The 26,403-nt window shown below is 55.2% G+C and overlaps 1 protein-coding gene across 1 annotated transcript in view; it reads right to left on the bottom strand.

Annotated features, from left to right (window-relative positions):
• The window catches only part of ABCC3 (ATP binding cassette subfamily C member 3), a 52,523-nt gene that overhangs the window by 4,915 nt on the left and 21,205 nt on the right, over positions 1 to 26,403 (bottom strand). Inside the window, exons 2-26 of the mRNA XM_038757334.1 lie at positions 23,716 to 23,892; positions 21,695 to 21,820; positions 21,357 to 21,494; positions 20,855 to 20,980; positions 20,506 to 20,567; positions 18,227 to 18,358; positions 14,943 to 15,149; positions 14,488 to 14,665; positions 13,702 to 13,863; positions 12,682 to 12,774; positions 11,764 to 11,967; positions 11,491 to 11,637; positions 10,852 to 10,939; positions 10,296 to 10,362; positions 9,761 to 9,887; positions 9,393 to 9,569; positions 8,496 to 8,663; positions 7,806 to 7,989; positions 5,929 to 6,037; positions 5,375 to 5,531; positions 3,813 to 4,020; positions 3,299 to 3,609; positions 2,813 to 3,012; positions 2,421 to 2,547; positions 434 to 535 (exon numbers count right to left, since the gene is read on the bottom strand). Of these exons, the coding sequence (XP_038613262.1) occupies positions 434 to 535; positions 2,421 to 2,547; positions 2,813 to 3,012; positions 3,299 to 3,609; positions 3,813 to 4,020; positions 5,375 to 5,531; positions 5,929 to 6,037; positions 7,806 to 7,989; positions 8,496 to 8,663; positions 9,393 to 9,569; positions 9,761 to 9,887; positions 10,296 to 10,362; positions 10,852 to 10,939; positions 11,491 to 11,637; positions 11,764 to 11,967; positions 12,682 to 12,774; positions 13,702 to 13,863; positions 14,488 to 14,665; positions 14,943 to 15,149; positions 18,227 to 18,358; positions 20,506 to 20,567; positions 20,855 to 20,980; positions 21,357 to 21,494; positions 21,695 to 21,820; positions 23,716 to 23,892 (3,777 nt within the window). The remainder of the gene's footprint in view (positions 1 to 433; positions 536 to 2,420; positions 2,548 to 2,812; positions 3,013 to 3,298; positions 3,610 to 3,812; positions 4,021 to 5,374; positions 5,532 to 5,928; positions 6,038 to 7,805; positions 7,990 to 8,495; positions 8,664 to 9,392; positions 9,570 to 9,760; positions 9,888 to 10,295; positions 10,363 to 10,851; positions 10,940 to 11,490; positions 11,638 to 11,763; positions 11,968 to 12,681; positions 12,775 to 13,701; positions 13,864 to 14,487; positions 14,666 to 14,942; positions 15,150 to 18,226; positions 18,359 to 20,505; positions 20,568 to 20,854; positions 20,981 to 21,356; positions 21,495 to 21,694; positions 21,821 to 23,715; positions 23,893 to 26,403) is intronic.

The raw sequence follows: 26,403 nt of genomic DNA, 5'->3' as shown, positions 1-26,403 counted from the left end.
CCCCACAGCACCTGTATTTACATTTGTACAGCTTTATTACTCCATTTATTTTACTTGCACATATTTACTATTCTATTTATTTTGTTAATGATGTGCATCTAGCTTTAATTCTATTTTTTCTGACGACTTGACACCTGTCCACATGGTTTGTTATGTTGTCTGTCTCCCCCTTCTAATAATAATAATGGCATTTTTTAAGCGCTTACTAAGTGCAGAGCACACCTTCTAGACTGTGAGCCTGTTAGGTAGGAACCGTCTCTATAAGTTGCCAACTTGTACTTTCCAAGCGCTTAGTACAGTGCTCTGCACACAGTAAGAGCTCATTAAATACATTTGAATGAATGAATGGGCTTGTCTCTGTCTGTCTCTCTCTCTCTCATACACACAAACACACCCTACCACCACCCCCCTCCACCTGCCCCCCACAGCCCACCTCGGTCTCAGTTTCTGAATATTCTTTGATTCTTTCCACTGCTACAATGTTGGACTCCAGGTCGGAGCTCATCCTCACCAACCAGTTCAGAGACAAGGTTACCTGTGGAGGAACACAGGAGTCACAATCCCAGGGACACAGGCTGGGGGGGTCCCGGTACCCGTGGGGCGGCGGAGCATCACCGGGAACCTCGAGCTGATGCCTCGAAGTGCCGCGAGCCGGCACCGTGTTCCCACCTCCTCCCCAGGAGCATGTATTTGCCCAAAACTTCAGCCCTGGACCCTGAGAGCATGCGTTCGCCAGGACTCTGCTGTACACGTCCACAGGCAAACCCAATTTGGACCCCTGCCCGGGTGGGAATGCCCCAATTCCCCATTCCTGCCTGGTCTGTCCACACAGAGGCTAGCGTCAGAGTGATGTGTCAGAGGGAGCAGAGGGGCACGGCGGCATGGATTTTTTTTAAAATAGCATTTAAGTGCTTCCTATGTGCCAGGCATTGTACTAAGCACTGAGGTGAATACAGGATAATCAATTCGGACACAATCCCTGTCCTACATAGGGCTCTCAGTCTTTATCCCTATTTACAGAGGAGGTAACTAAAACACAGAGAAATAATAATAATAATAATAATGGCATTTATTAAGCGCTTACTATGTGCCAAGCACTGTTCTAAGCGCTGGGGAGGTTACAAGGTGATCCGGTTGGCCCACGTGGGGCTCACCGTATTAATCCCCATTTTACAGATGAGGTAACTGAGGCACAGAGAAGTTAAGTTGAAGCAGCGTGGCTCAATGGAAAGAGCCCGGGCTTTGGAGTCAGAGGTCATGGGTTCGAATCCCGGCTCCACCACATGTCAGCTGTGTGACCTTGGGCAAGTCACTTAACTTCTCTGAGCCCCAGTTCCCTCATCTGTCAAATGGGGATTAAGACTGTGAGCCCCACGTGGGACAACCTGATCACCTTGTATCCCCCCAGCGCTTAGAACAGTGCTTTGCACATAGTAAGCGCTTAACAAATGCCGTCATTATTATTATTTATTATTATTAAGCGACTTGCCCAAAGTCACACAGTTGGCGGAGCCGGGGTTTGAACCCCTGACCTCTGACTCCAAAGCCGGTGCTCTTTCATTCATTCATTCATTCAGTTGTATTTATTGGGCGCTTACTGTGTGCAGAGCACTGTACTAAGCGCTTGGGAAGTACAAATTGGCAACACTTTCCACTGAGCCACGGTGAAGTGACTTGGACAAGGTCACACAGCAGACGAGTGGCAGAGCCGGAATCAGAATTCAGGTCCTCTGATTCCCAGGCCCTTTCATCATCATCATCAATCGTATTTATTGAGCGCTTACTATGTGCAGAGCACTGTACTAAGCGCTTGGGAAGTACAAATTGGCAACATATAGAGACAGTCCCTACCCAACAGTGGGCTCACGGTCTAAAAGTCCACTAAATCATGCTGCTTCTCAGCTGGGATCCTACTCGGGGTCCTGAGGGCTGGACAGAGTCAGCACCCCTGCTGACCCACGGCGTACCCCTTCTGGGGCCTTGTCACAAGAGACCTTTGGCTGAGGGACGGTGCCAGGGGGCATGCGTGGGAGAGGGAAGGGCAACACAATACCTCTCCCCCTTCTTGGGTGGTGGTGGTGGTGGTAGCAGCTGGAACAGGGAGGTTATGGGAGCAGTTCCTCTCTTTACTGCTCTGGGTGCGGCTGAGGGAGGGGCCCGTGCAAATTTGCATTTACAGAAAGAGCCGATGCCACCCTTGGGGACTGCGCGGGGGCACGCCTGTGCAAGTGCCCAGGTCACGTCTCTGGGCGTGGGACAGTAAACCCGCGCTCGTGAGCGTGTCGGGGTGGGTCGGGGGCAGGCAAGGGTGTGCCAGGGGCACGCGAGGGCAGCGCCCGGATCCCCGTGGCCGCGCATTTACGTCGGTGGGTTGGCGGGAGGGCCCACCCCCAAGTCCCAGGCCGGCCCTTCTTGCGGACCTGCAGAGCGTAGGACACTGACAGGCCCACCAGCCCAGGATTCAGACTCTTCTTCCCAATCACAGCGAAGAGAGCGGCGAAGAGCACCACGCAGTTTGCGACAAACTCCACGAGGATGCCCAACCACCTGCACGGGACAGACGGGGTCAGTGGCTGCCGGGGGTGGGGGTGGAGGAGGAACGGAACTGGAGGCGGGTGGGAGATGACACTCTGGGGACCCTTTCCGAACCAATCAATCAATAAATGGTTTGGAAGCACCTGGGAGAGTCCAACAGAAAGTCGGGACACGGTCCCTACCCTCAGGGTGGTAACTGTCTTAACTGGGCCGGCTTCTGCTGAGGGTAAGTAGAGGGTTGGACAAGAGGGGAGGTGAGGGAGGAGGAGGGACTCGCCTGTTGGCAATGATCCCTGGGTAGTAGCTGCGTTGGTTGGCATCCACCTTGGCATCGTTGATGGCCACGAAGAAGGGGCCCCGCCCAAAAGCACGGATGACGCTGGTGCCCGTGAGGGTCTCGGAGAAGTGTGAGTAGATGGGCGAGCGGCTCACGGACTCCAGACGCTTCAGCTGTCTTGACGTGGCCACGTAGAACCGCTGCCCCGCCCAGCCCAGGAGACAGTGAGGGCGGCCCGGACCCCCGGGGCCGACCGCGAGGCGAGGCTGAGCGGCGCGGGGACCCGGGGAAGGTTGACGGTGGGGCGGCCAGGCTGGGGAAGCGGAGTCAGGGACGACGGGAGTGGACGGGAGGATAGGACGGTGGCGGTTACCGGCATCTAAGCTGCCCAGCTACCCCCCCCTCAGGGGAGGGCAACGCCTCCGCCGCCCCAGCTTCCAGCCGCCTGGGGGGACGGGACCCCTTGAAGGAAGCCTGGGTAGTCACCTGAACGAAGAAGTAGAAGATAGCGAGGGGCACCACGACGACGGCAAAGAGCGGCGTGCTGGCCACGATGATGACCATGGTGGAGACGGAGGAGAATAAGGTGCCGAGGAACACGAGCAGCGTAGATGGGATCACCTCATCGATGACATAGACGTCCTTGGAGAAGCGGTTGATGATGCGGCCGAGGGGCGTCGTGTCATAGAAGGACTGGGGCGTCCGCATCTTATTTGCCAGCAGCTGGGCGTGCAGGGTGCGGGCGGCCCGGATCCCACCCAGGGCCAGCGTCAACGACGACAGCATCACCAGCAAACCTGTCCATACCCACAAACAGGCACCAAAACAGACCCACTCAGATGGGGGGCCCCAGCCTTTCTCAGGTCTCCCTATCCCCCAGTCCCCCGGCACCGAGAACCCCCTGTCCCCTGGGCTGTCACCCCACCTCCTCAGGCCCGACCCCAACTCCTGTGGCCGGCAGGCAGACTAGGGTGACGGGGTCCCCGGGTCTCCCCCTCACCCTGCAGCAGCCCCAGGGATGCATAGACGCCAACCCGCAGGCGGGTGTTACTCTGGCTCCCGTTGACCACAGGCTCGCTGGTCCAGTCGCTGAGCCAGATGTTGGCCCCCATAGACGCTGCGTTCTGGCCAAGGTGTAGAACGCAGACCAGGGCGGACAACCAGATTCCTACGGCTCTGGCATATTGCAGGAACACCACAAACTTCACCTGCCGAACAGTTAAACACAGTGGGCCATCACCCACTCACCGTTACCTGCCCCTTCTCCAGCGTGCGAGCCCCACAGCCCCGGCATAACGCAGGGACCCCATCTGTCTGACCTCTCCTACGGTGGGACGTGGGCGGCCCCGTCCCTTCTCCCTCGAACCAGTTCCAGGGAAAAGAAAGAAAGGTAAAGGGACATGCAGTCTGCAGGCAGGGGAATGGACAAGATGACTCCCATCTAGCCCCGAAAGCCTCGCCCACCCCACTGTCCCTGCCCAGAAGACGCGAAAAAAAATCACTCCTCACTGGCAGACACAAGTGGCTTAGAAACAGTGGGAACACAAGGAGCCTGGTAATATGGCACAGTCAAGAAGCAGCTTGGCGTACTGGATAGAACACAGCCCTGGGAGTCAGAGGGTCATGGGTTCTAATCCCGACTTGTCCAGTCTGTGACCTTAGGCGAGTCACTTCACTTCTCTGGGCCTCAGGTACCTCATCTGTAAAATGGGGATTGAGCCCCACATGGAAGAGGGATTGTATCCAACTCGATTTGCTTGTATCCACCCCAGAGCTTAGTACGGTGCCTGGCACACGTTAAGCGCTTAACAAATATCATCATTATTAATAGCATTGGTATGGGTGAAACTGAGGGATAAAGGAGTGAATGAGAAAAAAGTAAATGGGCTCGGGTGGGACGTGAAGGCAGTTTTGGGGTGCTGGAAATTAATCAGGAAGGACCCCTGGAGGAGGTGGGCTTTCAGATGGCTTTATGGAAATGGAGAGAGCGGCGGTTGGGAGGGGTAAGTTCCACCCGGGACAATTGAAGCAGCGTGGCTCAGTGGAAAGAGCACGGGCTTGGGAATCAAAGGTCACAGATTCTAATCCCAGCTCCGCCATTTGCAGCTGTGCGACTCTGGACTAGTCACTTAACTTCTCTGTGCCTCAGTTAACTCATCTGTCAAATGGGGATTAAGACTGTGAGCCCCCCGTGGGACAACCTGATCACCTTGTAACCTCCCCAGTTCTTAGAACAGTGCTTTGCACATAGTAAGCGCTTAATAAATGCCATCATTATTATTATTATTGTTATTATCTGGGCAAGTCACTTCTCTGTGCCTCAGTGACCTCATCTGTAAAACAGGGATTAAGACGGTGAGCCCCATGTGGGACAACCTGATTACCGTGTATCCCCCCAGCGCTTAGAATAAAGCCTGGCCAAGAGTAAGCGCTTAACAAATGCCATCATTATTTTTATTATCTGTCCCAACAAGAGGAACCCTGCCCCACACGTCTCAACTCTCCCCAGCTCATCCGTCCCCGGGTCTCCCCACTGTGCCACCTCCACCATGTCGGTCTTACCGTGCCAGTCTCCGCCGTCTCCACCTGGATCAGTCGCTCAGTAGGGCTGGCGGACTGTGGGGGAGACACCTCTGCCCCCTTCTTCTCCCCACCGAATCGCTTCCTGGTGGACATCTTGCCAGGGCGGTCGCCTTCAGCTGAGATCGCACTCAGCTGCCTGAGGGCAGGGGAGGGGGTGCAAGCTAAAGGGGCTCATCGCCAGCCCTCCACACCCCTGGGCTCCCGCTCCCGGACAACGACAGTTGACAGGACAGACTGCAACAGGCCCGACCAGGGTGAGGGGGGAAAGTCAGGGTGGGACCTGCCTCCAAGGAGGATGTTCCCGTACTGACAAGCAGCCAGCAACGGAGATTTTTATCAAGTCCACTTGACGGAAGGGGCAACTGAGGCCCAGAGAGGTCCAGTGACTTGCTCAAGGTCCCGCATCAGGCCAGCCAGGCCTCCTGACTGACCACAGGGCCGCACTGCCGCTTCACGGGCAGTCGGCGTGGAGCCTCAGGACGGAGTCGGGGGTGAGGACATTTGAGAGACGCTCGCTAACCCTAGCCCCGCACCTGAGGAACAGCTTGCGCACTTCGTTGGTCACCGGCTCGCCATCCATCAGGTCCGTGTGATCGCTGAGCGTGTCCTCGGCCAGCAGCACCTCCTCCTCGCCCACCAGGGCTGCAACGTGGGGCAGCGTCCCTCATCAACCCTCCTCCCCGTCCGACCACCCACCCCGGCTGGCCCGGGCTGCCGTGTAGCTTGGACTGGGGGGTCTCCTCGCACAACCGAGGGGTGGGTCAGGGGCAGGACTGTGTCTATAGTCAGGGACCGCCCCCTCCCACCCGCCCCACTCCCAAACTGGACACATAGATGCCCGCCCTCAGGGGGCTTCTACTACTAGCCCCAGCCCCCATCACCACCACTTGAGGCCTTGAGCTCACCTCCTCCAGGAGGCCTTCTCAGACTGAGCCCCTTCCTCCCTCTCCCCCTCGTCCCCCTCTCCATCCCCCCATCTTACCTCCTTCCCTTCCCCACAGCACCTGTATATATGGATATATGTTTGTACATATTTATTACTCTATTTATTTATTTATTTTACCTGTACATATCTATCCTATTTATTTTATTTTGTTGGTATGTTTGGTTTTGTTCTCTGTCTCCCCCTTTTAGACTGTGAGCCCACTGTTGGGTAGGGACTGTCTCCATATGTTGCCAATTTGTACTTCCCAAGCGCTTAGTACAGTGCTCTGCACATAGTAAGCGCTCAATATGATGATGATTTATTTTACCTGTACATATCTATTCTATTTATTTTATTTTGTTAGTATGTTTGGTTTTGTTCTCTATCTCCCCCTTTTAGACTGTGAGCCCACTGTTGGGTAGGGACTGTCTCTATATGTTGCCAACTAGTACTTCCCAAGCGCTTAGTACAGTGCTCTGCACTCTGCACTGCTCAATAAATACGATTGATTGATTGATTGAGGTAAGAAGCGGGGAGGGGAGCGAGACCGCGGGGGAGGGCACCAAGTCAGAGCTCAGGTCACAGGCTCCTATCAGTGGGGAAATCTATTCGAACCCCAGCCCCGGCCCGGATCAGACGTGCAGCTTTTCCTGTGGTTTGCGGGTGCGGAAACAGTTCCCGACCCCTCCCCGGGGGCTGATAAGGCCCCTGGCCGGGCACTGTCAGCAAGCAATGAGAGTGAGGTGGGGGTGGGGGCAATCACCCAAAGGACAGTCTGCAGTCCCGGGGAACGGACTTGGAAGAGAGAGGACCAGTCCAGTCTCTCCTCTCTTGGGCCCGGTGATGGGTCCAGGGGCACGGCTGGGGCACACAGAAACCAGGCTGGGCTGGGGGGTCGGGGGCACGGCCGGGGCACAGAGAACCTGGCATAGGCCGCTGACATGGCCGGGGCGCAGAGAACATTGCCTGGGCTCAGCAATTAGAGGAACTAAGCGAGAGGCTGAACTACCTCAAGGGTGAGGCCCTGGGTCTATCTCTCCCCCATCCTCCACCCTCTACAGAGAAGCAGCATGGCTCAGTGGAAAAGAGCGAGGGATTTGGAGTCAGAGGTTATGGGTTCAAATCCCAGCTCCGCCACTTGTCAGCTGTGTGACTTATCTGGGCTTCAGTTCCCTCATCTGGAAAATGGGGATTAAGACTGTGAGCTCCCCCGCGGGGGACAACCTGATCACCTTGAAACCTCCCCAGCGCTTAGAACAGTGCTTTGCACATAGTAAGCACTTAATAAATGCCATTATTATTATTACTCTCCAGCCTCCCAACCCAAGGCATCCCCTGCCTGGGGGCACAGCTCAGCATGAGGAGGGGGAGATAAGGTAAGAGCTACACCCAAGTCAGTGGAAGGGCCCAGACTGGCCCATCTGGGATCTGTCCCAAAGGGAAAGAGGGGAATGGGAGTCCACGGGGAGGGGGGTGATGTCCTACTTGCAACTTCGTCCTCCTCCACGGGCTCGGTCGGGGCGTGGCAGCGCAGGAACTCGGCAAAGGCCCCGTTTTGCTGCAGGAGGGCATGGTAGGAGCCGGATTCTGAGACCCGCCCATCCACCAGGACGATGATGTGGTCCACCTGGGGCAGGAAGCTGACCCCGTGGGTCACGAGCAGGCGGGTCTGCATGAGTGGAGGAAGGAACAGTGTCCTGGGGGCGGGCACGGGGCTCGATGACCGGCCTGGAGGTCCCCAGAGCCCCAAGGAGGGAGAGTGAGGATGGTGCTGTGTGGACCCGCACGCTCTGATGGGCACCCTCAGGAGGAGGTCCAGTCCAGGATGATGCGACTCACTGAGCTGGAGAATTTATTGGCCAGATCTAGGGGCTGAAGGCCAAGAAAGACAGATGAAAGAGCAGGACTTGGGGGTGGGAAGGAGCAGGGTCTGAGGGTATCCATGTGGACAAATTTACTGACAGTGAACGGTCATAGTATTTAGTTGCCAGAAGACCGGTCCAAAGGCCAGGAGGACCCATTCCGGTTTTCCGGTATTGGGTGACCATCTCATAGCAGGAGATGGGTCCCAGGCGAGTTCGGTTCAGCTTTTCTAGCTCTGCTTTGGGGGGCTCCATCCACTTTCCGTCCGAGGTCCCCTGGGGATCCCCGCCCTCGGCCCCAGCCGACACTCACCTTCCCAGCGAGCAGCCCGCCGGGTCCGATCACCTGGTCGAAGATGTGCCTGGCCACGTGGGAGTCCACGGCGGACAACGGGTCGTCCAGCAGGAACGTGTCAGCGTTGCTGTACACGGCCCGGGCCAGGCTCACCCGCTGCCGCTGCCCTCCCGACAGATTGATACCCTGGGGTCAGGGAAGGGAGAGAAATAGACACAACGTCCCATCAGAGTCCGAAGAAGCCCCCTCCCCACCGACTACGGGCAGACTGGAGGGTCAGGCCTCTGCCCAAAAGAGGGGCCAGCTCTAAGCACTGTCCAATCGCAGATTACGATTACGTGCCCACCTTCTACTTGAGGTAGACTGTAAGCTCCCTGATGGTGGAGGACCTGTCAGGGTTGGCTCCCAACTAGAGAAAGACGAGGAAGAGGAAGAGAAGGAGGGAACAGCGTGGCCTAGTAGACAGAGCAGGGAGCTGGGAGTCAGGAGGACCTGAGTTCTAATCCCAGTTCCTAAACCTGTCTGCTTTGTGACCTTGGGCAACTCCTTTGTGCCTCAGTTACCCCATCTGTAAAATGAAGAGTGTGAGCAGCCCCTTGTGGGACATGGATTGCGTCCAACCCGATTAGCTTGTATTTACCTCAGCGCTGCAGAACAGCGCCTGGCACATCGTAAGCGCTTAACCAATACAATTTTAAAAAAAGGAGAGAAGGAAAAGGAGGAGGTGGCAGAAGAGGGAGGATAGGGTCGGGAGATAGCGGGGGGACTGGATGGGGAGAGAGTGCAGAGAGGTGGGGGGTGCCCAGTCCCAAAGAGTAGCAGGAGCCCTGCCACCTCTGCCTTTTCCTCCCAACTCTGTAGGGAAGGTTCTCCTCCTTTTCCCAGAGACTGTGCCCACACAGATCCCTCCCCCACCTTCTCTCCAATCTCAGTCTGGTCCCCAGCGGGCAGCACAGCCAGGTCAGCAGTCAGAGCGCAGGCCTCCAGGACGTGCTGATATTTCTGCTCGGTCCAAGGCTGGCCGAAAAGGATGTTGTCCTTCAGGGAGGTGTGCTGAATCCAGGCCTGCTGGGGGACGTAGGCCACGGAACCCTGCCACGAGACAGACCCCCCAGTGGAGTCAACCCAGTCAGTGCCCCTGCCTCCCACCAAACCACCGACCCCCAACCCACGAGGAATCCTCGGTGTCTAACCCTCATCGCCCTGCAAGGACGGACTGGCTCTGATGGCCGCCCCCTCCCCGTCCACGTCCAGTTGACTTCGTTCCCAGAACTGACACTGACCTTCACCGCCAACTGCCCCTCCAGCTTCTCCATCTCCCCAAGCAAGGCGGAGATCAGAGACGACTTTCCACAGCCAACGGCCCCCACCACGGCCACCAAGGAGCCCCCCGGCACCCAGAGTTCGATGCTGTGGGGTTGGGGGGATGGTGAAGATAGGGAGGTCTCAGTTCTTGTCTGACGACCCCTGCCCCTCAAACCCTGGCATCTGTCAAGCTCTCAAAGGATCCTAACTCTAATTATGCCTGCTCCCACTGGAGATCTTGAGGGAGGGGCGTGGACAGGGTCCAGACGAGAGGACACGGGGGAGAAATAGGGACAGGAGAGATGGGGTGGGGGGACAAAGGACAGGAGTAAGGGTGGGGAGGGCGCACGGTGGTGGCCAGGGACCCTCTCTCCCACCTCCCTCTGTCTTCTCTCCCAACTTGCTCCTGGCTTCCCCCATTCCCCCCCAGAAGCCGGGGTGGCAAGGAGTGATGGTTCCTCACAAGACGGGGGGCAGGCCCCCAAAATCTGGGGGCGGTGGGTGATTTCTTACTTGTGCAAGGTCGGTGGGAGCTCCCGGGCCCAGCTGAAGGTGCCATTATGCACAGTGATGGCGTAGCCTGCAGAGATGGGAGAAAGAGAGGAGGGGACGGGCAGACCACAGGCTTGAGGCGGCAACTGTGGCATCGTAGACGGCTCATCTCAGGGCCAAGGTGGCACCCCTAAAGTTCGGAAGGATGTTCTCCACCGCCATTAACCTTGGGGTACCAGGGGAGGGGCCGGGACCAGAGTCGGACCAAGGGAGATGGAAAGGGCAGCAGGGACCCAATTGTCTCGCAGATCTATTCCCGGTTGTCCCCCATCCCCATTTCTCTGGTCCCTATAGGCCACCAGCACTGACCTGGCGGGGATGAGGGAGGCCAAGGGGAGGGACTATGGGAATGTGGCACGGGGTCCAGACATTATGTTGCCAACTTGTACTTCCCAAGCGCTTAATAAAGTGCTCTGCACACAGTAAGTGCTCAATAAACACTATTGAATGAATGAATGAATAAATACGATTGAATGAATGAAGGAATGAGGGAGGTCCCAGGAAGGGGTACCCTCACCTGGAGATATGGTCTTTGTGTCCACACAGTCAGGGTCGAGCTCATCGTGATTCAGGAACTGCTGGATCCTCTTCAGGGAGACGCTGGTCTGGAGGCAGCGTAAAGCAATCAATCAATGATCAATAGTATTTATTGAGAGCCTACTGTGCACAGAGCACTGTACTAAATGCTTGCGAGACTCCAAAAGAGTTAGTAGACACGACTCTTGTCCTCAAGAAGGGTGAAATCTAATGGCAGAGACCAAAGTTAAAACAAATTAAAGGTGGGCGGGGGGGCAACAGAGTTTGATGTTCTGTACACAAGTCCAATGGAGGCTTAGGTGACAGACGAGTGCTAACGCGGTATCTGAGGGGGAAATAGGATGGGGAGAGGAGAGATTAATTGGGAAGGCCTCCTGGAGGAGATGTGACTTCAGGAGGGCTTTTTAGATGGAGAGAGCAGTGGTCTATGGGCACAGGTGGGGCTATTACTACCACCGGTGCATCAGCCAGCATTTACTGAGGAGCCGCTATTGGCAAGGGGCTGGACCGGAGGGAAGCGGGGCAGAGAGGGAAGAGGACTGAGAGGGATGGAAGGAAAGGGGAAAGGGGAGAGGTAGGGGCGGGAGTGGTCCAGACAGCCAGCGGGGGCTCAGCGCACCTGAACCAAGCTGCCGATCACTTGAGGAAGCATGCTGAGCGGAAACCGCAGGATGTTGAACAGGGCCAACGACACGAAGGCCTTCTCGGCATCCAGGACGTTGGTCTCATCCACGGAGACGTAGACGGCAAACGTGGTCAGCGCCACCTGCGAGCACAAGCTCCGTCTAGGCCCGGGGGTCAGAGATCCGCTCCAAAACCACTTCAGCTGGGCTGGGTGCACCCCACCCTACCTCCCATCCCCAACTCTCCACCGGTGGGCTGCGAGGGGTACCAGGAAGGGGGCACAGGCCCAGGCGAAGGTGAACAGGGCATTGAGGAAGGCAGTCTTGTGGAGCACGCGGAGTTCCTGCTGGCGGATGTCCAGGATCTGCTGGGTGAAGCTGGGCTCCCAGGCGTAAAGCTTGAGCACCTTGATACCGTTCAGGATCTCATTCATCAGTTTGATGCGGGAGTCTTTGTACTGCATCTGCTCCACCTGGCAGGGTAGAGGGGACCGATGGACTGCTAAACAGTGCAGTAAATAACAATTAGGGTACTTGTTAAGCGCTTACGATGTGTCGTTCAATCGTATTTATTGAGCGCTTACTGTATGCAGAGCACTGTGCTAAGCGCTTGGGAAGTACAAGCCGGCAACATAAAGAGACGGCCCCTACCCCACAACGGGCTCACAGTCTAGAAGGGGGAGACAGATGACAAAACATGTGGACAGGTGTCAAGTCGTCCGAACAAACAGAATTAAAGCGAAATGCACATCATTAACAAAATAAATAGAATAGTAAATATGTGTCAAGCACCGCTTTAAGGACTGGGGTAGATATACGTTCGTCAGGTTGGACACGGTCCCTGTCCCACATGGGGCTCACACTCTTGATCTCCATTTTACAGATGAGGTAACTAAGGCCCAGAGAAGATACGCGACTTGTCCAAAGTCACACCGCAGACACGTGGTGGAGCCGGGATTAGAACCCGGGTTCGGACTCCCAATTTTACTGCTCCATCCACTAAGCCATGCTGCTGCTTCTCTGCTTCTCCGTTGCCGGGGCTACCACCCTCCACGGGCCAGGATGCTGGGGCCCGGCCCACCTGGCAGTTACTCTCTCACAGAGAGTCCCCAGCCAGCCCCGACCCCAGCCGGGCAACCCTATCCCTCGGGGGGCCGGAGGGATCGAACCGGTTCGCGGTCACCCACCTGGTAGCTCCGAGTCTTCATAGCAATGACAGCGTTGAACGGGATGAGCAAAACCATCACCGCCACCCCAGCCAGGACTGCCGGACCCAGGGACTGCCAGGGACAGATCAAGTTGGCTGCTCAGTGGCAGGGACACGGGGAGACAGACGGAGGCATTCATTCACTCATTCAATCGTATTTACTGAGCGGCTACTGTGCGCAGAGCACAGGACTAAGCGCTTGGGAAGTACAAGTCGGCGACGTATAGAGACGGTCCCTACCCGACAACGGGCTCACAGTCTAGAAGGGGGAGGCGGACAACAAAACACGTAGACGGGTGTCAAAATCGTCAGAACAAACAGAATTATGGCTGCATGCACATCATTAACAAAATAAATGGAATAGTAAATATGTACAAGTAAAATAAATAGAGTAATAAATCTGTACAAATAACTGTGAGCCCCCCGGGGACAACCTGATCACCTTGTAACCTTCCCAGCGCTTAGAACACTGCTTTGCATATAGTAAGCGCTTAACAAAAACCATCATCATCATATACAGGTGCTGTGGGGAGGGGAAGGAGGCAGGGCGGGGGGGATGGGGAGGAGGAGAGGAACAAGGGGGCTCAGTCTGGGAAGGCCTCCTGGAGGAGGTGAGCTCTCCGTAGAGCTTTGAAGGGAGAAAGAGAGCTGGTTTGGCGGATACGTGGAGGGAGGGCGTTCCGGGCCGGGGGAAGGACGTGGGCCGGGGGTCGACGGCGGGACAGAGACTGAACTTAAGACCATCTCTCTCTCTCTCTCCCTCCCTGATTCACTGACTGACAGAGGAGGAGCCCAGTTCAGCACTTGGCACCCGGCAGACGCTCAGTAAATGCTAGCGGTGAGTGGGGGTGGAGAACGTGGGGGCTGGTGAATGTCTGATTGCAGGTCTGGGGGAGGTGTTGGCGAGAAGGTAGTTATGAGAAATAGCGGGAAGGGGGCCAACCAACCCCACTGCCAGATGGGCGAGCCAACTCCCTCCCTCCCCTCCCCTCCTGGGCACCTGCCAGAGGAAGTAGAGAGCCAGGGTGATCTGCAGGGGGGCTGACCACAGCATGTTCAGGAAGGTGACCAGGTCCACAAAGCGCTGGACATCCACAGACATCAGGTTAACAATCTCGCCCAGAGTGGACGAGCGCTTGGCAGAGTTGGTGATGAGGAGAGCCTGCGGGGTGCGGGGGGGGAGGGTGCACAGCATTCATTCATTCGTTCAATCATCATCATCATCAATCGCATTTATTGAGCGCTTACTATGTGCAGAGCACTGTACTAAGCACTTGGGAAGTTCAATCGTATTTACTGAGCGCTTACTGTGTGCGGAGCATGGGACTAAGTGCAAATCGGCAACAGATAAGAGACGGTCCCTACCCAGCAGAGCCAGGGTTGAGGACCGGGGGCTGGGGTTGCCGGGGGCGGAGGGCTCAGAGGCGGCGACCCTGAGTGGGTGGAGTGGAAGAACTGTAAACTCGTTGTGGGCAGGGGAGTGTGTCTGTTATATTGTCCTATTGTACTCTCCCAAGTGCTTAGAACAGTGCTCTGCCCGCAGTAAACGTTCCATAAATACGACTGACTGACCGAATGTACCAAGGGTCCCGAGCCGAGGGAACAGGCCCAAGGCCAGGCCTCGGCCCGGCGGACACCGTTTCCTGGTTCTTCATCCCCAGAGACGGCGGGCCGGACCAGAGGACCCACCGGAAAGCAGCGGAGCCCCCGAGCTCCGTCTCCTTCCTTCCGCCTCCCCCGTCGAATTCCCGCCGGGCCCCCGGCCCGCTCCCGAGCCACTCCCGACCTTGCGGTAGATGACGCCAGTGATGCCCGTGCGAAGACGCATGCCAGTCACGAAGCAGAAATGAAAGTTCTGGTGGAGGATGAGGGTCTGCAGCAGGGCACAGGCAAACATCAGCCCGGCGATCAGGAAACCGTGCCACGTGGGGGCCTCGGGGTTCTTGATAAAACCAATCAGGGCACTGGGAAGAGATCAGCCACCGAGGGTCAGTTTGGGGGTCGCCCCGGCCGGCGGCGTCAGGGACGGGGATTGACCTCGACATCGTGGGCCCGAAGCAGGCGCCCACCCAGTCGGCCGAGTCCGGCGCTCTGCGTGTTGTGGACGGCCGGCACGGCGCTCCACCCGCAGAAGGCACCAATACCGCTAAAGGAATGAGCTGCGAAACCTCACCTCCTCCTGTGCCACCACCCCCGGCAAGGGGACCCACGTCCCCCTCCGTGGTCCCAGGGCCACAGCACCTGAGAAGCTGGGGGTTCACAAAGGAGAGCAGGTCCTGGAGAAGCTTGAAGAAGGAGCTGATGAGGAAGTAGGGGCCAAAAGTGGCGAGCAGGGCATGGAGGAAAGAGGGCTTCTGGGTTCTCCCTGGACCCACGATCAGGACTTCTCTCTCCTTGGGGTCTCCTCCGGCCGAACCATTAGCCTTGGTTGCAAATGTCATACTCTTCCTGTGGACCAGCGGGAGACACAAAAGCATGGTATAATAATGGGAGGGACCCACACTCTCTGGGAACGGAGACCCCACCCTGCTTCCCTGCCCCCTCTCCCTCCCCACCGTTTCCCAGCACTCTGGAAGTTGGATGCCCAGTTTCTAGCCCCAGGCTGGGGATTCTCTTGGGGGCACCTGAGGTTGCCCCAGCTGTTTGCTGCCACCATCTAATAATAATAATAATAGTAATAATGGCATTTGTTAAGTGCTTACTATGTGCCAGAAACTGTACTAAGCACTGGGGTGGGCACAAGAAAATCCAATTGGACACAGTCCGTTTCCCACACGGGGCTCACAGCCTCAATCCCCGTTTTACAGATGAGGTAACTGAGGCACAAAGAAGTAAAGCGACTTGCCCAAGGTCACACAGCAGACAAGTGGCGGGACCGGGATTAGAACTCATGACCTTCTGACTCCCAAGCCCGTGCTCTACCCAGTATGCCATGCTGCTTCATTACTTAGGGTTGGACCCCCAAGAGGCACGATAAGGAATCGGGGTCCAGCTTGACGACCACGGGCGGGCTGCTGAGGCTTGCAGGGTTGCTCCCCAGCCCAACCTTCCTTGGGACGGTCACCTCTCCAAATTCCCAGATCCACACACAGGCTGACACTCAGGATTCCACAGCAGCAGCCCCGGAATCCTCAGTTCAGTCCGGGAATAACTGGCCCGTTGCTGACCTGTTCCTTATTCTTTGCCGACACCGAGGGCAACGCTTCCCCTGACCCACTGCCCTCAGCTCCCCTAATCTTTCCCCTGGAGACCCTCGGCCTTCCTGGACAACTCCAACCTTCCCCACTGGGCACCTGGCAGGGACTGCCTCTCCTCCAGACTTGGATTTCTTCCTCTTTTCTAGCCCTGTCTCCTTCCCCAAGTCCTTCCCTGGAACTGGCTGGGCTCCAGTTTCTGTAACAAGGTGAATCAGCCAGTCAGTCATATTTATTGAGCGCTTACTGTGTGCAAAGCACTCTTGGGAGAGTACAACGTAGCAATATAACGGACACATTTCCTGCCCACAACGAGCTGACAGTCTAGAATGACTGGACCTCCTCCACCCCTCTGCCCCCAATCCAGGCTCTGGCTTTTTCTTGCTTCCCCATGAGCGGGGCAGAGTCACTGGGCCACACCCCCATCCCACAGTTCTCGACTCAGCAGGCGAAGCCTCAGAGACCCCGGGGAGGGGGACGCGGCTGCCAGTGGGGCCGGGGATACAGCACAGGGTTTAATTTTCTGCCGACGCGGCCCAGCTCCCACTAAAGTTTCCCAGGCAAGACAGGCCCGGACGCCCACAGGAGCCCCCAGGCTGCTGACGCCAATTTCCCAAAGTCGCTCTACCTTGACGAGGCTTTTAATCTCCCGCGGCCGTGACCGTCATCGTTCTCCCTCAAAGAGGCTTTTAAATGCCCTGCGGCCAACCTGGGACCAGGAGGTGGTGAAGGAATAATAACGATGATATTTATTAAGCGCTTTCTATGGGTCAAGCACTGTTCTTAGAGCTGGGGTAGGTAAAAGCTACTTAGGTTGGACCCAGTCCTTGTCTCACATGGGGCTCTCAGTCTTAATCCCCATTTCACAGATGAGGGAACTGAGGCAAAAAAAAGTGAAACGGCTCACCCAAGGTAACAGAGCAGACAAGTGGCGGAGCGGGGATTAGAACCCAGGTCCTTCTAACTTCCAGGCCCACGCTCTATCCGCTAGGCCATGCTGCTTCTCAGAATGGGAAGGAAGGGAAGAGAGGAGGAGCCCGGCCAAGATGTAGGCGAGCCTCCAACCCTGGGGCCCTCCCCTGCCTCCTGACCGGAGAGTAAAAGGAGCTGGAGGTTGGCGTCGGGACGGGCGGCTAGCGGGAGAAAGATCCAGTGACCTGCTGCAAAGGACCCTCCAGCCCTACCCTCGACCTCCCACTTCTAGACAGGCAGAGACCCCCACTCTCTCAGGTCTCTGGAGAAGGAGCCCAGCATCCCCAGGCCTCTGGTTCGAGCAGTATGGTCTAGTGGAAAGAGCAGGGGACCAAGAGTCAGGAAGCTGGGTTCTAATCCCAGCCCTGTAACTGGTGGAGAGATCTTGGGACAAGTCACTTAATCTCTCTGTGCCTCAGGTTCCTCATCCATAAAGTGGGACCATGACCTCATCTTAGACTGTGAGCCCCAGGTGGGACAGGGGCCATGCTTGATCTGATCATCTTGTATCTACCCTAGTGTTTGGCACCGGGTAAGCACTGAATCAACTGTCATCATAATAATTAATATAGATTAAACCTGGCTGGTAGCAAGGGGGATGGGGCTTAGACTGAAGCAACTTTAAGCCAGCCACATTTACCCTGGACCTGGCTCAGCCTGCACTACTCTGCAGCTCTGGTAGCTAATGAAACCCGTTCCCTCCGTCTATGCCCCTGGAGAGGGGCAGCGTCGGTCAGCGAGCCGGCCACACTGTAAACTCAAAGCCCAGAAGGCCATCATTGGATCTCCTCCGCTGCCACCTCATCATTACTCCCAGCCTGTGCGTGGATCTCCCCTCGGGTTATGCCCCAGGTCCTTCATTGTTTCTGATTGGCATTTTTTGCCAATTTGTACTTCCCAAGTGCTAAGGCTCTAAGTACAGTGCTCTGCACACAGTAAGCGCTCAATAAATACGATTGATTGATTGATCGATTGATTGATTGATGTTCTCTCCCACCCCAGACTTGATTTCCCCCATTCAGAGCAGGGGGGATGTTTGAGAAGTGGTGTGAGATCTAGGGGAAAAAGGAGGAGAGAGCCCAGGCACCCTAAATCAAACTCCAGAGGGGCTCAGAAAGTGGAGTGGGGAAGGGAGATGGGGAGAGCAGTGGTGCTGGGTGAAGGGGAAGGGGAGCTTCTCTGGGTCACCTTGTTCTCTGCCTTGTCCCATTGGGCCTAAAGCCCTCTTGGAGAATGCAACTGTCCCTGCCACCCCATCCACGATTCCCCCACTTCCTGCGCCTGTTGGGAAGCAGCCCATCCAGGGGGAGCCCCCTTCCCACCTGCCCCCGTCCTATCCCCCAAAAGCCGGATTCTCACCTGGCACATTCCGCTTTCTGCCGATCCCACTCCCGCAGCAGCCGCTGCACGACTACTTGCGATGTGTCATCCTCGTTCAGCGACCACAGGTCCTTCTCCTCCAGGGGCTGCCGGTACCCATGGATGGCCATGCTGCATGGAAATAGCAAGCGCACTTACTTGTGAATTTACACACATACACACCCCTCAGCCTCCCCTTAGGACCCCAGTCTGGAGAGACACAGGCTGAGAGGGGGCAGAGATGGAGCTTACAACACCATCCAAGGGGCAAATAGGTCAAGCACAGAGTTTCTAGTCCCCGAATCCCAGAACCCCGGATAGGGGAGGTGGAGGCCACTGAAGCTGAGGGTGGGACTACAGAAAAAGCAGCATGGCCTAATGGATACAGCACGGGCCTGGGAATCAGAAGGACCTGGGATCTAATCAGGCACAAAGTCACTTAACTTCCCTGGCCGCCATTCAATCAACTGAAAAATGGGAATTAAGACGGTTAGCCCCATGTGGGACAGGGACTGTGTCCAACCGAATTGGCTTGTATCCACCTCAGTGCTTAGTACAGTACCTGGCACAGAGTAAGGGCTTATTAGTAATAATAATAGCATTTATTAAGCGCTTACTACGTGCAATGCACTGTTCTAAGCACTGGGGAGGATACAAGGTGATGAGGCTGTCCCACGTGGGGGTCACAGTCTTAATCCCCATTTTACAGATGAGGTAACTGAGGGCCAGAGAAGTTAAGTGACTTGCCCAAGGTCCTGAGCCAGGATTAGAACCCATGACCTCTGACTCCCAAGCCTATGCTCTTTCCACTGAGCCATGCTGTTTCTCTAACGTAACAAATATCAGAATTATTATAATTATTAATACTACTACTACTAATAATAAGAGGTTCCTCACCTTGCTGGGGCTGATGCAGGAAAAGAAGTGGCCCAGGAAGTTGCCACAATCTCTACAAAGGTCCAAATCCAAACCCAAGGGTTGGCACAGAGACCCACAGGAGGGTTTGGCAGACGCCTGAACTAGAGGCTGATGCCGCCTTGGGCTGGTGTCTGACAAACCTCAGCTTTGGCTGGGTGGTGGTATTACTCTATTTATTCATTTATTTATTTTACTTGTACATATCTATTCTATTTATTTCATTTTGTTAGTATGTTTGGTTTTGTTCTCTGTCTCCCCGTTTTAGACTGTGAGCCCACTGGTGGGTAGGGACTGTCTCTATATGTTGCCAATTTGTACTACCCAAGCGCTTAGTACAGTGCTCTGCACATAGTAAGCGCTCAATAAATACGATTGATGATGATGATGGTGGCTAGGTCAACTTAGCCCCAGGTTGACCCATGCAAAGAATAGACAGCACCATCGTTAAGTAACTTAAGCCAGACACATTTACGCTGGGCCGGGTCAGCCTGCACTTGAAACTCAAAGCCCTGAAGGCCATCATTGGATCCCCTCAACCTCCACCTCTACACCAGTCAGATCCAGCACCTCTTTCTGCTCCTCCCTTGCCCGGTGTGGAAGCCCAATTAGAGTGTCCGGCGGCGTGGACTGACTCACCCTTGGCTTCTCCAGGGGTGGAAGCTGACTCCCTAACTATTCCGGGAACGGGACTCGGCTCCCTGGCTCTCTGAGGGTGAAGTTTGATAACTTCCAAGCTATCCCAGGGGATAAGAGGATCCCACACTACCCCTGGTCCCCAGAATGATGCTGCCCAAAGAACCATCCAGTGAGAAGCAGCAAGGCCTAGTAGAAAGATCACGGGCCTGGGAATTAGAGGACGTGGATTCTAATCCCGACTCCTCCACAAGTCTACTGTGTGACCTTGGGCAAGTCACTTAATTTCTCTGTGCCTCAGTTACCTCATCTGTAGAATGGGGATTAAGACTGTGAGCCCCATGAGGGACAGGGACTGTGTCCAACCTGATTCTCCTGTAGTGCTTAAAACGGTGCTTGGCACTTAGTAAGTGCTTAAATACCTGAATTATTATTATTATTATTATTAATAAGCCAGGGCCTCTGAACCTCAGGTTTCTGTGCTGTAAAATGGGGCCAAGGGGACATGGTTCCCAGAAATGTTGCACAATGGAATAAAAAGGCATCTGTCGAGGGATCTGAGATGCTCTGGTGTGAGTGAGTGTGGGGGTCATAAAGCATAGAATTGGATCGTAGGCAAGGAAGTTGGGCTACCGAACCCCTAACTGGCAACTAGTCCCCCACAGCCCTCGCAGCCGCCACAGGTGTCCGGAGGGGTAAGTTCAGGGAGCGGTGGGGAAGATACTCACCGGGTAAACCACCAAAATGTCAGCTGGGAAAGAAATCCAGCATTTGCCTCAGGGCAAGGGTTCTGTAGGGACACGGAAGAAACGAGCAGCCTTGAGGTCTCCCCAGCCTCTGACAGGAGGGGAGGGTTGGGGATGATAATTCCTCTCCTCATCCCCTGTAAGTCACCTTTGGAGAATCACCCACAGTCTGTCTGGCCCCGGCTTCCTTGGGAAAACCCACCTCCCCTGCCCCAAATGGCAGGATAGAGTGGGATAGATTGGGGCTCTGGGAGAGCGTCCGGCCTCCCAGGCTGTAGCCGGCCGGTCGGGGGGTCTTGGGTTCCGAGCCTGGATCGGCTGGGCGACTCACGGGGCCAGGCGTGGCTGGGGAGAACAGCGGCGGCTGCTCTCGGAAACAACTGAGGATCAACTCGATGAGGACCAGGAAGAAGTAGAGGTAGAAAGTGGTGAAGCGGAACTGGTCCCGGACCCCATCCTGGAGAAAGGGAATCGTGTTGGAATGGCAACTCCCCGATGGTAGGAATTCCGTCTACTCCTCTCCCACACCATGTTCTCCTCACAGTGAACACTGAATAGATACTCCTGACTGGTTGACTTATTTTCAGGAAGGTGCCCTGCTCACAATGGGTGCAGTCAATACAGGTGGGCTGGCGAGCAGTCAGTCTGTTTACTATTCTGTCGTACTCTGCCAAGTGCTTAGTACAGTGCTCTGCACACAGTAAGCGCTCAATAAATACGACTGAATGAATTCCATTTCTGCTCCCAGTCCTCCTCCAAATCCCACCCACCCCTAGCCCCCCAGGGAACCCGCCTCTCTCCCCACCCACCCTCTTCTCCCCACCCCCCAAGACCTGGGCCGTGGCGAGGATGATCTTGGAGCGGAAGGGGACGAGGGAACAGAGCGTGCACAGGAACCAGAAGACGAAGAGCACGCCTGACGACTGCACCCCTTTCAGCCGCTCGTACTGGATCAGCAGGGTGGCCGTGAGCTGCGGAGGCGCAGGGGTTCGGCCCAGTCCGGCCCAGCCCCGGGGGAAAGGTCACGAGTGGTCCTCACAGCTGCCCTCCATTCTCCCTGACCACTTGCTGAAGACTTGTGGTGCCAAGCCCAGAAATCTGGGGCCAGAAGGTGTAGGTGCCATGCCCCCAACCCGTCATCCTCTCGCCTCTCCCAGGGCCCTCTACTCACCATAGTGATGCCCACTACCAGGGGGGTGACAAAGTAGACAGGAGGCAAAGGGATGCCCTTGACCAGGCCATGGAAGGAGTAGAAGAGGTCAAGCCACGACACAAACCAGAGCAGGACGCCGACACCCTGGGGACAGAAATGCTGTGAGGGAAGCGGGGGTGGCCAAAGAGAGTCGGGAGCACCAGGCCGACCCCAGCGGCAGCCTATCCTGGGAAGGAACTGAGGATGGTCAGTCAATCGTATTCACTGGGCTCTTGCTGTGTGCTGAGCACTGTACTGAGCGCTTGGGAAGAGTTCAAAACAACAATATAACAGGCACATTCCCTGCCCACAAAGAGCTTACATTCTAGATGGAGCTTACAGTTTCAGTCAGTCAATCGTATTTATTTAGCGCTTACTGTGTGCAGAGCACTGCACTAAGCGCTTGGGAGAGTACAATAAAACAATATATCGGACCCATGGTCCGTCGGCCCAGAAGAAAGGCCAACTTATACTTCCCAAGCGCTTAGTACAGTGCTCTGCACACAGTAAGCGCTCAATAAATACGATTGAATGAATGAATGAATGAAGAAAGGGGGCTTCAGAGGAAAAGGCACAGAACTCGGAGTCAGGCGACCTGGGTTACTTTCCTGCTGCGTGACTTGGGGCCATCTGCTTACACTGTCCCAACCCCAACCTGTCCAGGTCAAGCCTGGATGCTGGAGACAGGGCAGGAAAAGGGGAATGGGAAGATTACTGCCGAACTGTCGTCCACGGCAGACGCTGCGGGCTGCGCTGAAAGGAGAAGGTTCGGGGAAAACTGTTCTGTGCTGGTGGTTAGGGCAAAGGAATCCAGGAGTCGATTCAGTCTCCGGAGAGTCACGGAGGGGGCACCTTAGAAGGAGGCAGCGTGGATAGAGTGGATAGGCCTGGGAGTTAGAAGGGCCTGGATTCTAATCCCGGCTCCACCACTTCTCTGCCGTGCGCCTTTGGACAAGGCACTTGACTTCTCTAGGCCTCAGTTACCTTAACTGTAAAATGGGATTAGTAATAATAATAATGATGGCATTTATTAAGCGCTTACTACGTGCAAAGCACTGTTCTAAGCGCTGGGGAAGGTTACAAGGTGATCAGGTTGTCCCATGGGGGGCTCACAGTCTTAATCCCCATTTTACAGATGAGGTCACTGAGGCACAGAGAAGTGAAGTGACTCTCCCAAAGTTACACAGCTGACAATTGGCGGAGCCGGGATTTGAACCCATGACCTCTGACTCCAAAGCCTGTGCTCTTTCCACTGAGCCACGCCCCTTCTCCTGTGAGCCCCATGTGGGAAAGGGACTGTGTCCCAGCCAATTTGCTTGTATACACCCCAGTGCTTAGTACAGTGTCTGGTACATAGTAAGCACTTAATACCTCAATTATTATTATTATTAATCAATCAATCAATCAATCGTATTTATTGAGCGCTTACTATGTGCAGAGCACTGTACTAAGCGCTTGGGAAGTACAAATTGGCATCACATAGAGACAGTCCCTACCCAACAGTGGGCTCACAGTCTAAAAGGGGGAGACAGAGAACAGAACCAAACATACCAACAAAATAAAATAAGTAGGATAGAAATGTACAAGTAAAATAAATAAATAAATAAATAAATAGAGTAATAAATATGTACAACCATATATACATATATACAGGTGCTGTGGGGAAGGGAAGGAGGTAAGACGGGGGGATGGAGAGGGGGACGAGGGGGAGAGGAAAGAAGGGGCTCAGTCTGGGAAGGCCTCCTGGAGGAGGTGAGCTCTCAGCAGGGCCTTGAAGGGAGGAAGAGAGCTAGCTTGGCGGATGGGCAGAGGGAGGGCATTATTAGACATCTGAGGGGACATAGGGGGGTTGGGGATAGGGAAAAAGGAAAGAAATCAAGGGGAGGGATGAGGGGGGCTCCTCACTCATCTGCTGTACCCTCAAGGCCTCTCCCACCAGTAAGCCACCCCCTCCAAACCCCCACCCCAAGTCCTCTGCCCATGCTCCCAGCGGCTCTGACCGTCTTAATCCTGCTGAGGACGGAGAGGACGATGTAGCCTTTCTGATGGCGCTGTAAGTAGAGCAGGTAGCAGGGTAGGGCAGTCCACAGATAGGCACAGGGCAGCCAGGCCAGCACAGTGTTCTGGAAGCAGGGAGTCAGGTCTGGGTTGTCCGAGTACACCGTGAGGTTCCAGTCCTGGGACACAGGCGGGGCAGAGGGAGGAAGACACCTGGGAGTTAGGGCAGTTGAGGGGCTTTGGAGAGGGTGACTCCTGATCCAGAAATGGGGCATCTTTCCCTGGGGCTGTAATTCCTAGGGAACGGACATCAGATAGGAGCCATGGTCCCAGCTCTTCCTTGGGGTCCCAGTCCTCACCCCCCCAGCCCCGGCTGGGCTGGGAAGATGACCGCCTGGGGGACAGCCTCTGTCTCCTAAATCCATGGCACCACTGGGCGCAACAATGGTGATCCCATCCACAAGGACCCGGGTGGCTGGAAGACCAATGAGGGGCCCACAGCGGTGCCAGCCCTGGGGGCACTGCCCTTTACTTTCACCCCCCCACACACACACACACATGTTCACTCTGCCTCTGGGACCTGCTGAGAGGAGCAAGAGCTAAGGGTAGGTTTGGGGAGCACCGGGTGCTCAGCAGTCCACCATTCATTCATTCAATCGTATTTATTATTATTAATAATAATAATAATTATAATGGCATTTATTAAGCATTTACTATGTGCAAAGCACTGTTCTAAGCGCTGGGGAGGTTACAAGGTGATCAGGTTGTCCCATGTGGGGCTCACAGTCTTAATCCCCATTTTACAGATGAGGTCACTGAGGCCCAGAGAAGTTAACTGACTTGCCCAAAGTCACACAGCTGACAATTGGCGGAGCTGGGATTTGAACCCATGGCATCTGACTCCAAAGCCCATGCTCTTTCCACTGAGCCACGCTGCTTCTCTAAAAGGTCGAGAGAAGAATAGGCCCCGCTGGGATACGAACTCAGGATCTCCTGTTTACTAGACAGGTGCTTTAACCATCGAAGCCATGGGGCCAACTGATTGAGCACTTATTATACTTACTTATTACTTATTTATATAAATAAATATAATTTATTGAGCACTTACTATGTGCAGAGCACTGTACTGAGCACTTAGGAAGTACAAGTCGGCCACATATAGAGACAGTCCCTACCCAACAATGGGCTGACAGTCTAGAAGGGGGAGATGGGCAACAAAACAAAACACCAGACAGTCAATCGTATTTACTGAGTGCTTATTGTGTGCAGAGCACTATCCTAAGCGCTTAAGAGAGTACAATATAACAATATAACACATTTCCTACCCACAACGAGCTTACATCTAGATAGGGAGACAGACGTTAATATAAATAAAATGACAAATATGTACATTAGTGCTGGGGGGCTGGGGCAGGGGATGAATAAAGGGAGCAAGTCAGAATGACGCAAAAGGGAGTGGGGGAAGAAGAAAGAGGGGCTGAGTCAGGGAAGGCCTCTTGGAGGAGATGTCCCTTCAATTAGGCTTGGAAGTTGGGGAGAGTAAATGCCACAGGGGAAGTTTAGGAGTCCAGGGAGCACTGGGAACTCATGGGGGGTTCAGGGAGCATGGGGAACTTCGGGAGAGTATGGGGAGCACCAGGTGCTCAGGGGGTGTTCAGGGAGTACTGGAAGCTCAGGAGGAGTTTGGGGAGCCCTGGGTCTTGGGTATTGCCTGCCAGACGGAGCCACACTGGCTGCAGGAGGAGGAAGACCCTTAATGCAATCTTCCAGAATAACCATCATCATCATCAATCGTATTTATTGAGCGCTTACTATGTGCAGAGCACTGTACTAAGCACTTGGGAAGTACAAATTGGCAATATATAGAGACAGTCCCTACCCAACAGTGGGCTCACAGTCTAAAAGGGGGAGACAGAGAACAAAACCAAACATACTAACAAAATAAAATAAATAGAATAGATATGTACAAGTAAAATAAATAGAGTAATAAATATGTACACACATATATACATATATACAGGTGTTGTGGGGAAGGGAAGGGGGTAAGATGGGGGGGATGGAGAGGGGGACGAGGGGGAGAGGAAGGAAGGGGCTCAGTCTGGGAAGGCCTCCTGGAGGAGGTGAGCTCTCAGCAGGGCCTTGAAGGGAGGAAGAGAGCTAGCTTGGCGGATGGGCAGAGGGACGGCATTCCAGGCCCGGGGGATGACGTGGGCCGGGGGTCGATGGCGGGACAGGCGAGAACGAGGTATGGTGAGTTCCCACTCAGGAGTCCACACGTATGTGCATGCATGTGGGTGTGCCTGAGAGCTGGTGGGGGGGCGGTGATAAAGCAGGACTCAATCCCTGTCGAACTGCTCCCCACTCCCTGAAAATACACCATGCACAGAGAGGGCTGGGGTCAGACAGCCACAATCACTCTGAGGACTTCCCCTCGCTGGTCTCATTTTTACCTTCAGGACAACCCCAGGAGACAGCGGCTAACAACCCCATTTTAGAGGGAGGAAATGGAGGCCCAGAGACGTTCAGTGACTTTCCCAAGGTCTCACAACACGGCAGGGCCAAGGCTGGGGCTCCTGGCCAAATATTCCCTGCCCCCACACTCTTTCCAGGATGGGGAGATGCCAGTGACAACCAACCAGGAAATGACCTAGGTGTGCTGCTCCGTGCTCCTGAGGTGTAGGGCAGGAGGA

Source organism: Tachyglossus aculeatus, chromosome 15 (genome assembly GCF_015852505.1).
Source record: "Tachyglossus aculeatus isolate mTacAcu1 chromosome 15, mTacAcu1.pri, whole genome shotgun sequence".
Taxonomy (NCBI): Eukaryota; Metazoa; Chordata; class Mammalia; order Monotremata; family Tachyglossidae; genus Tachyglossus; species Tachyglossus aculeatus.
This window is presented reverse-complemented; position numbering and strand designations above follow the sequence as displayed.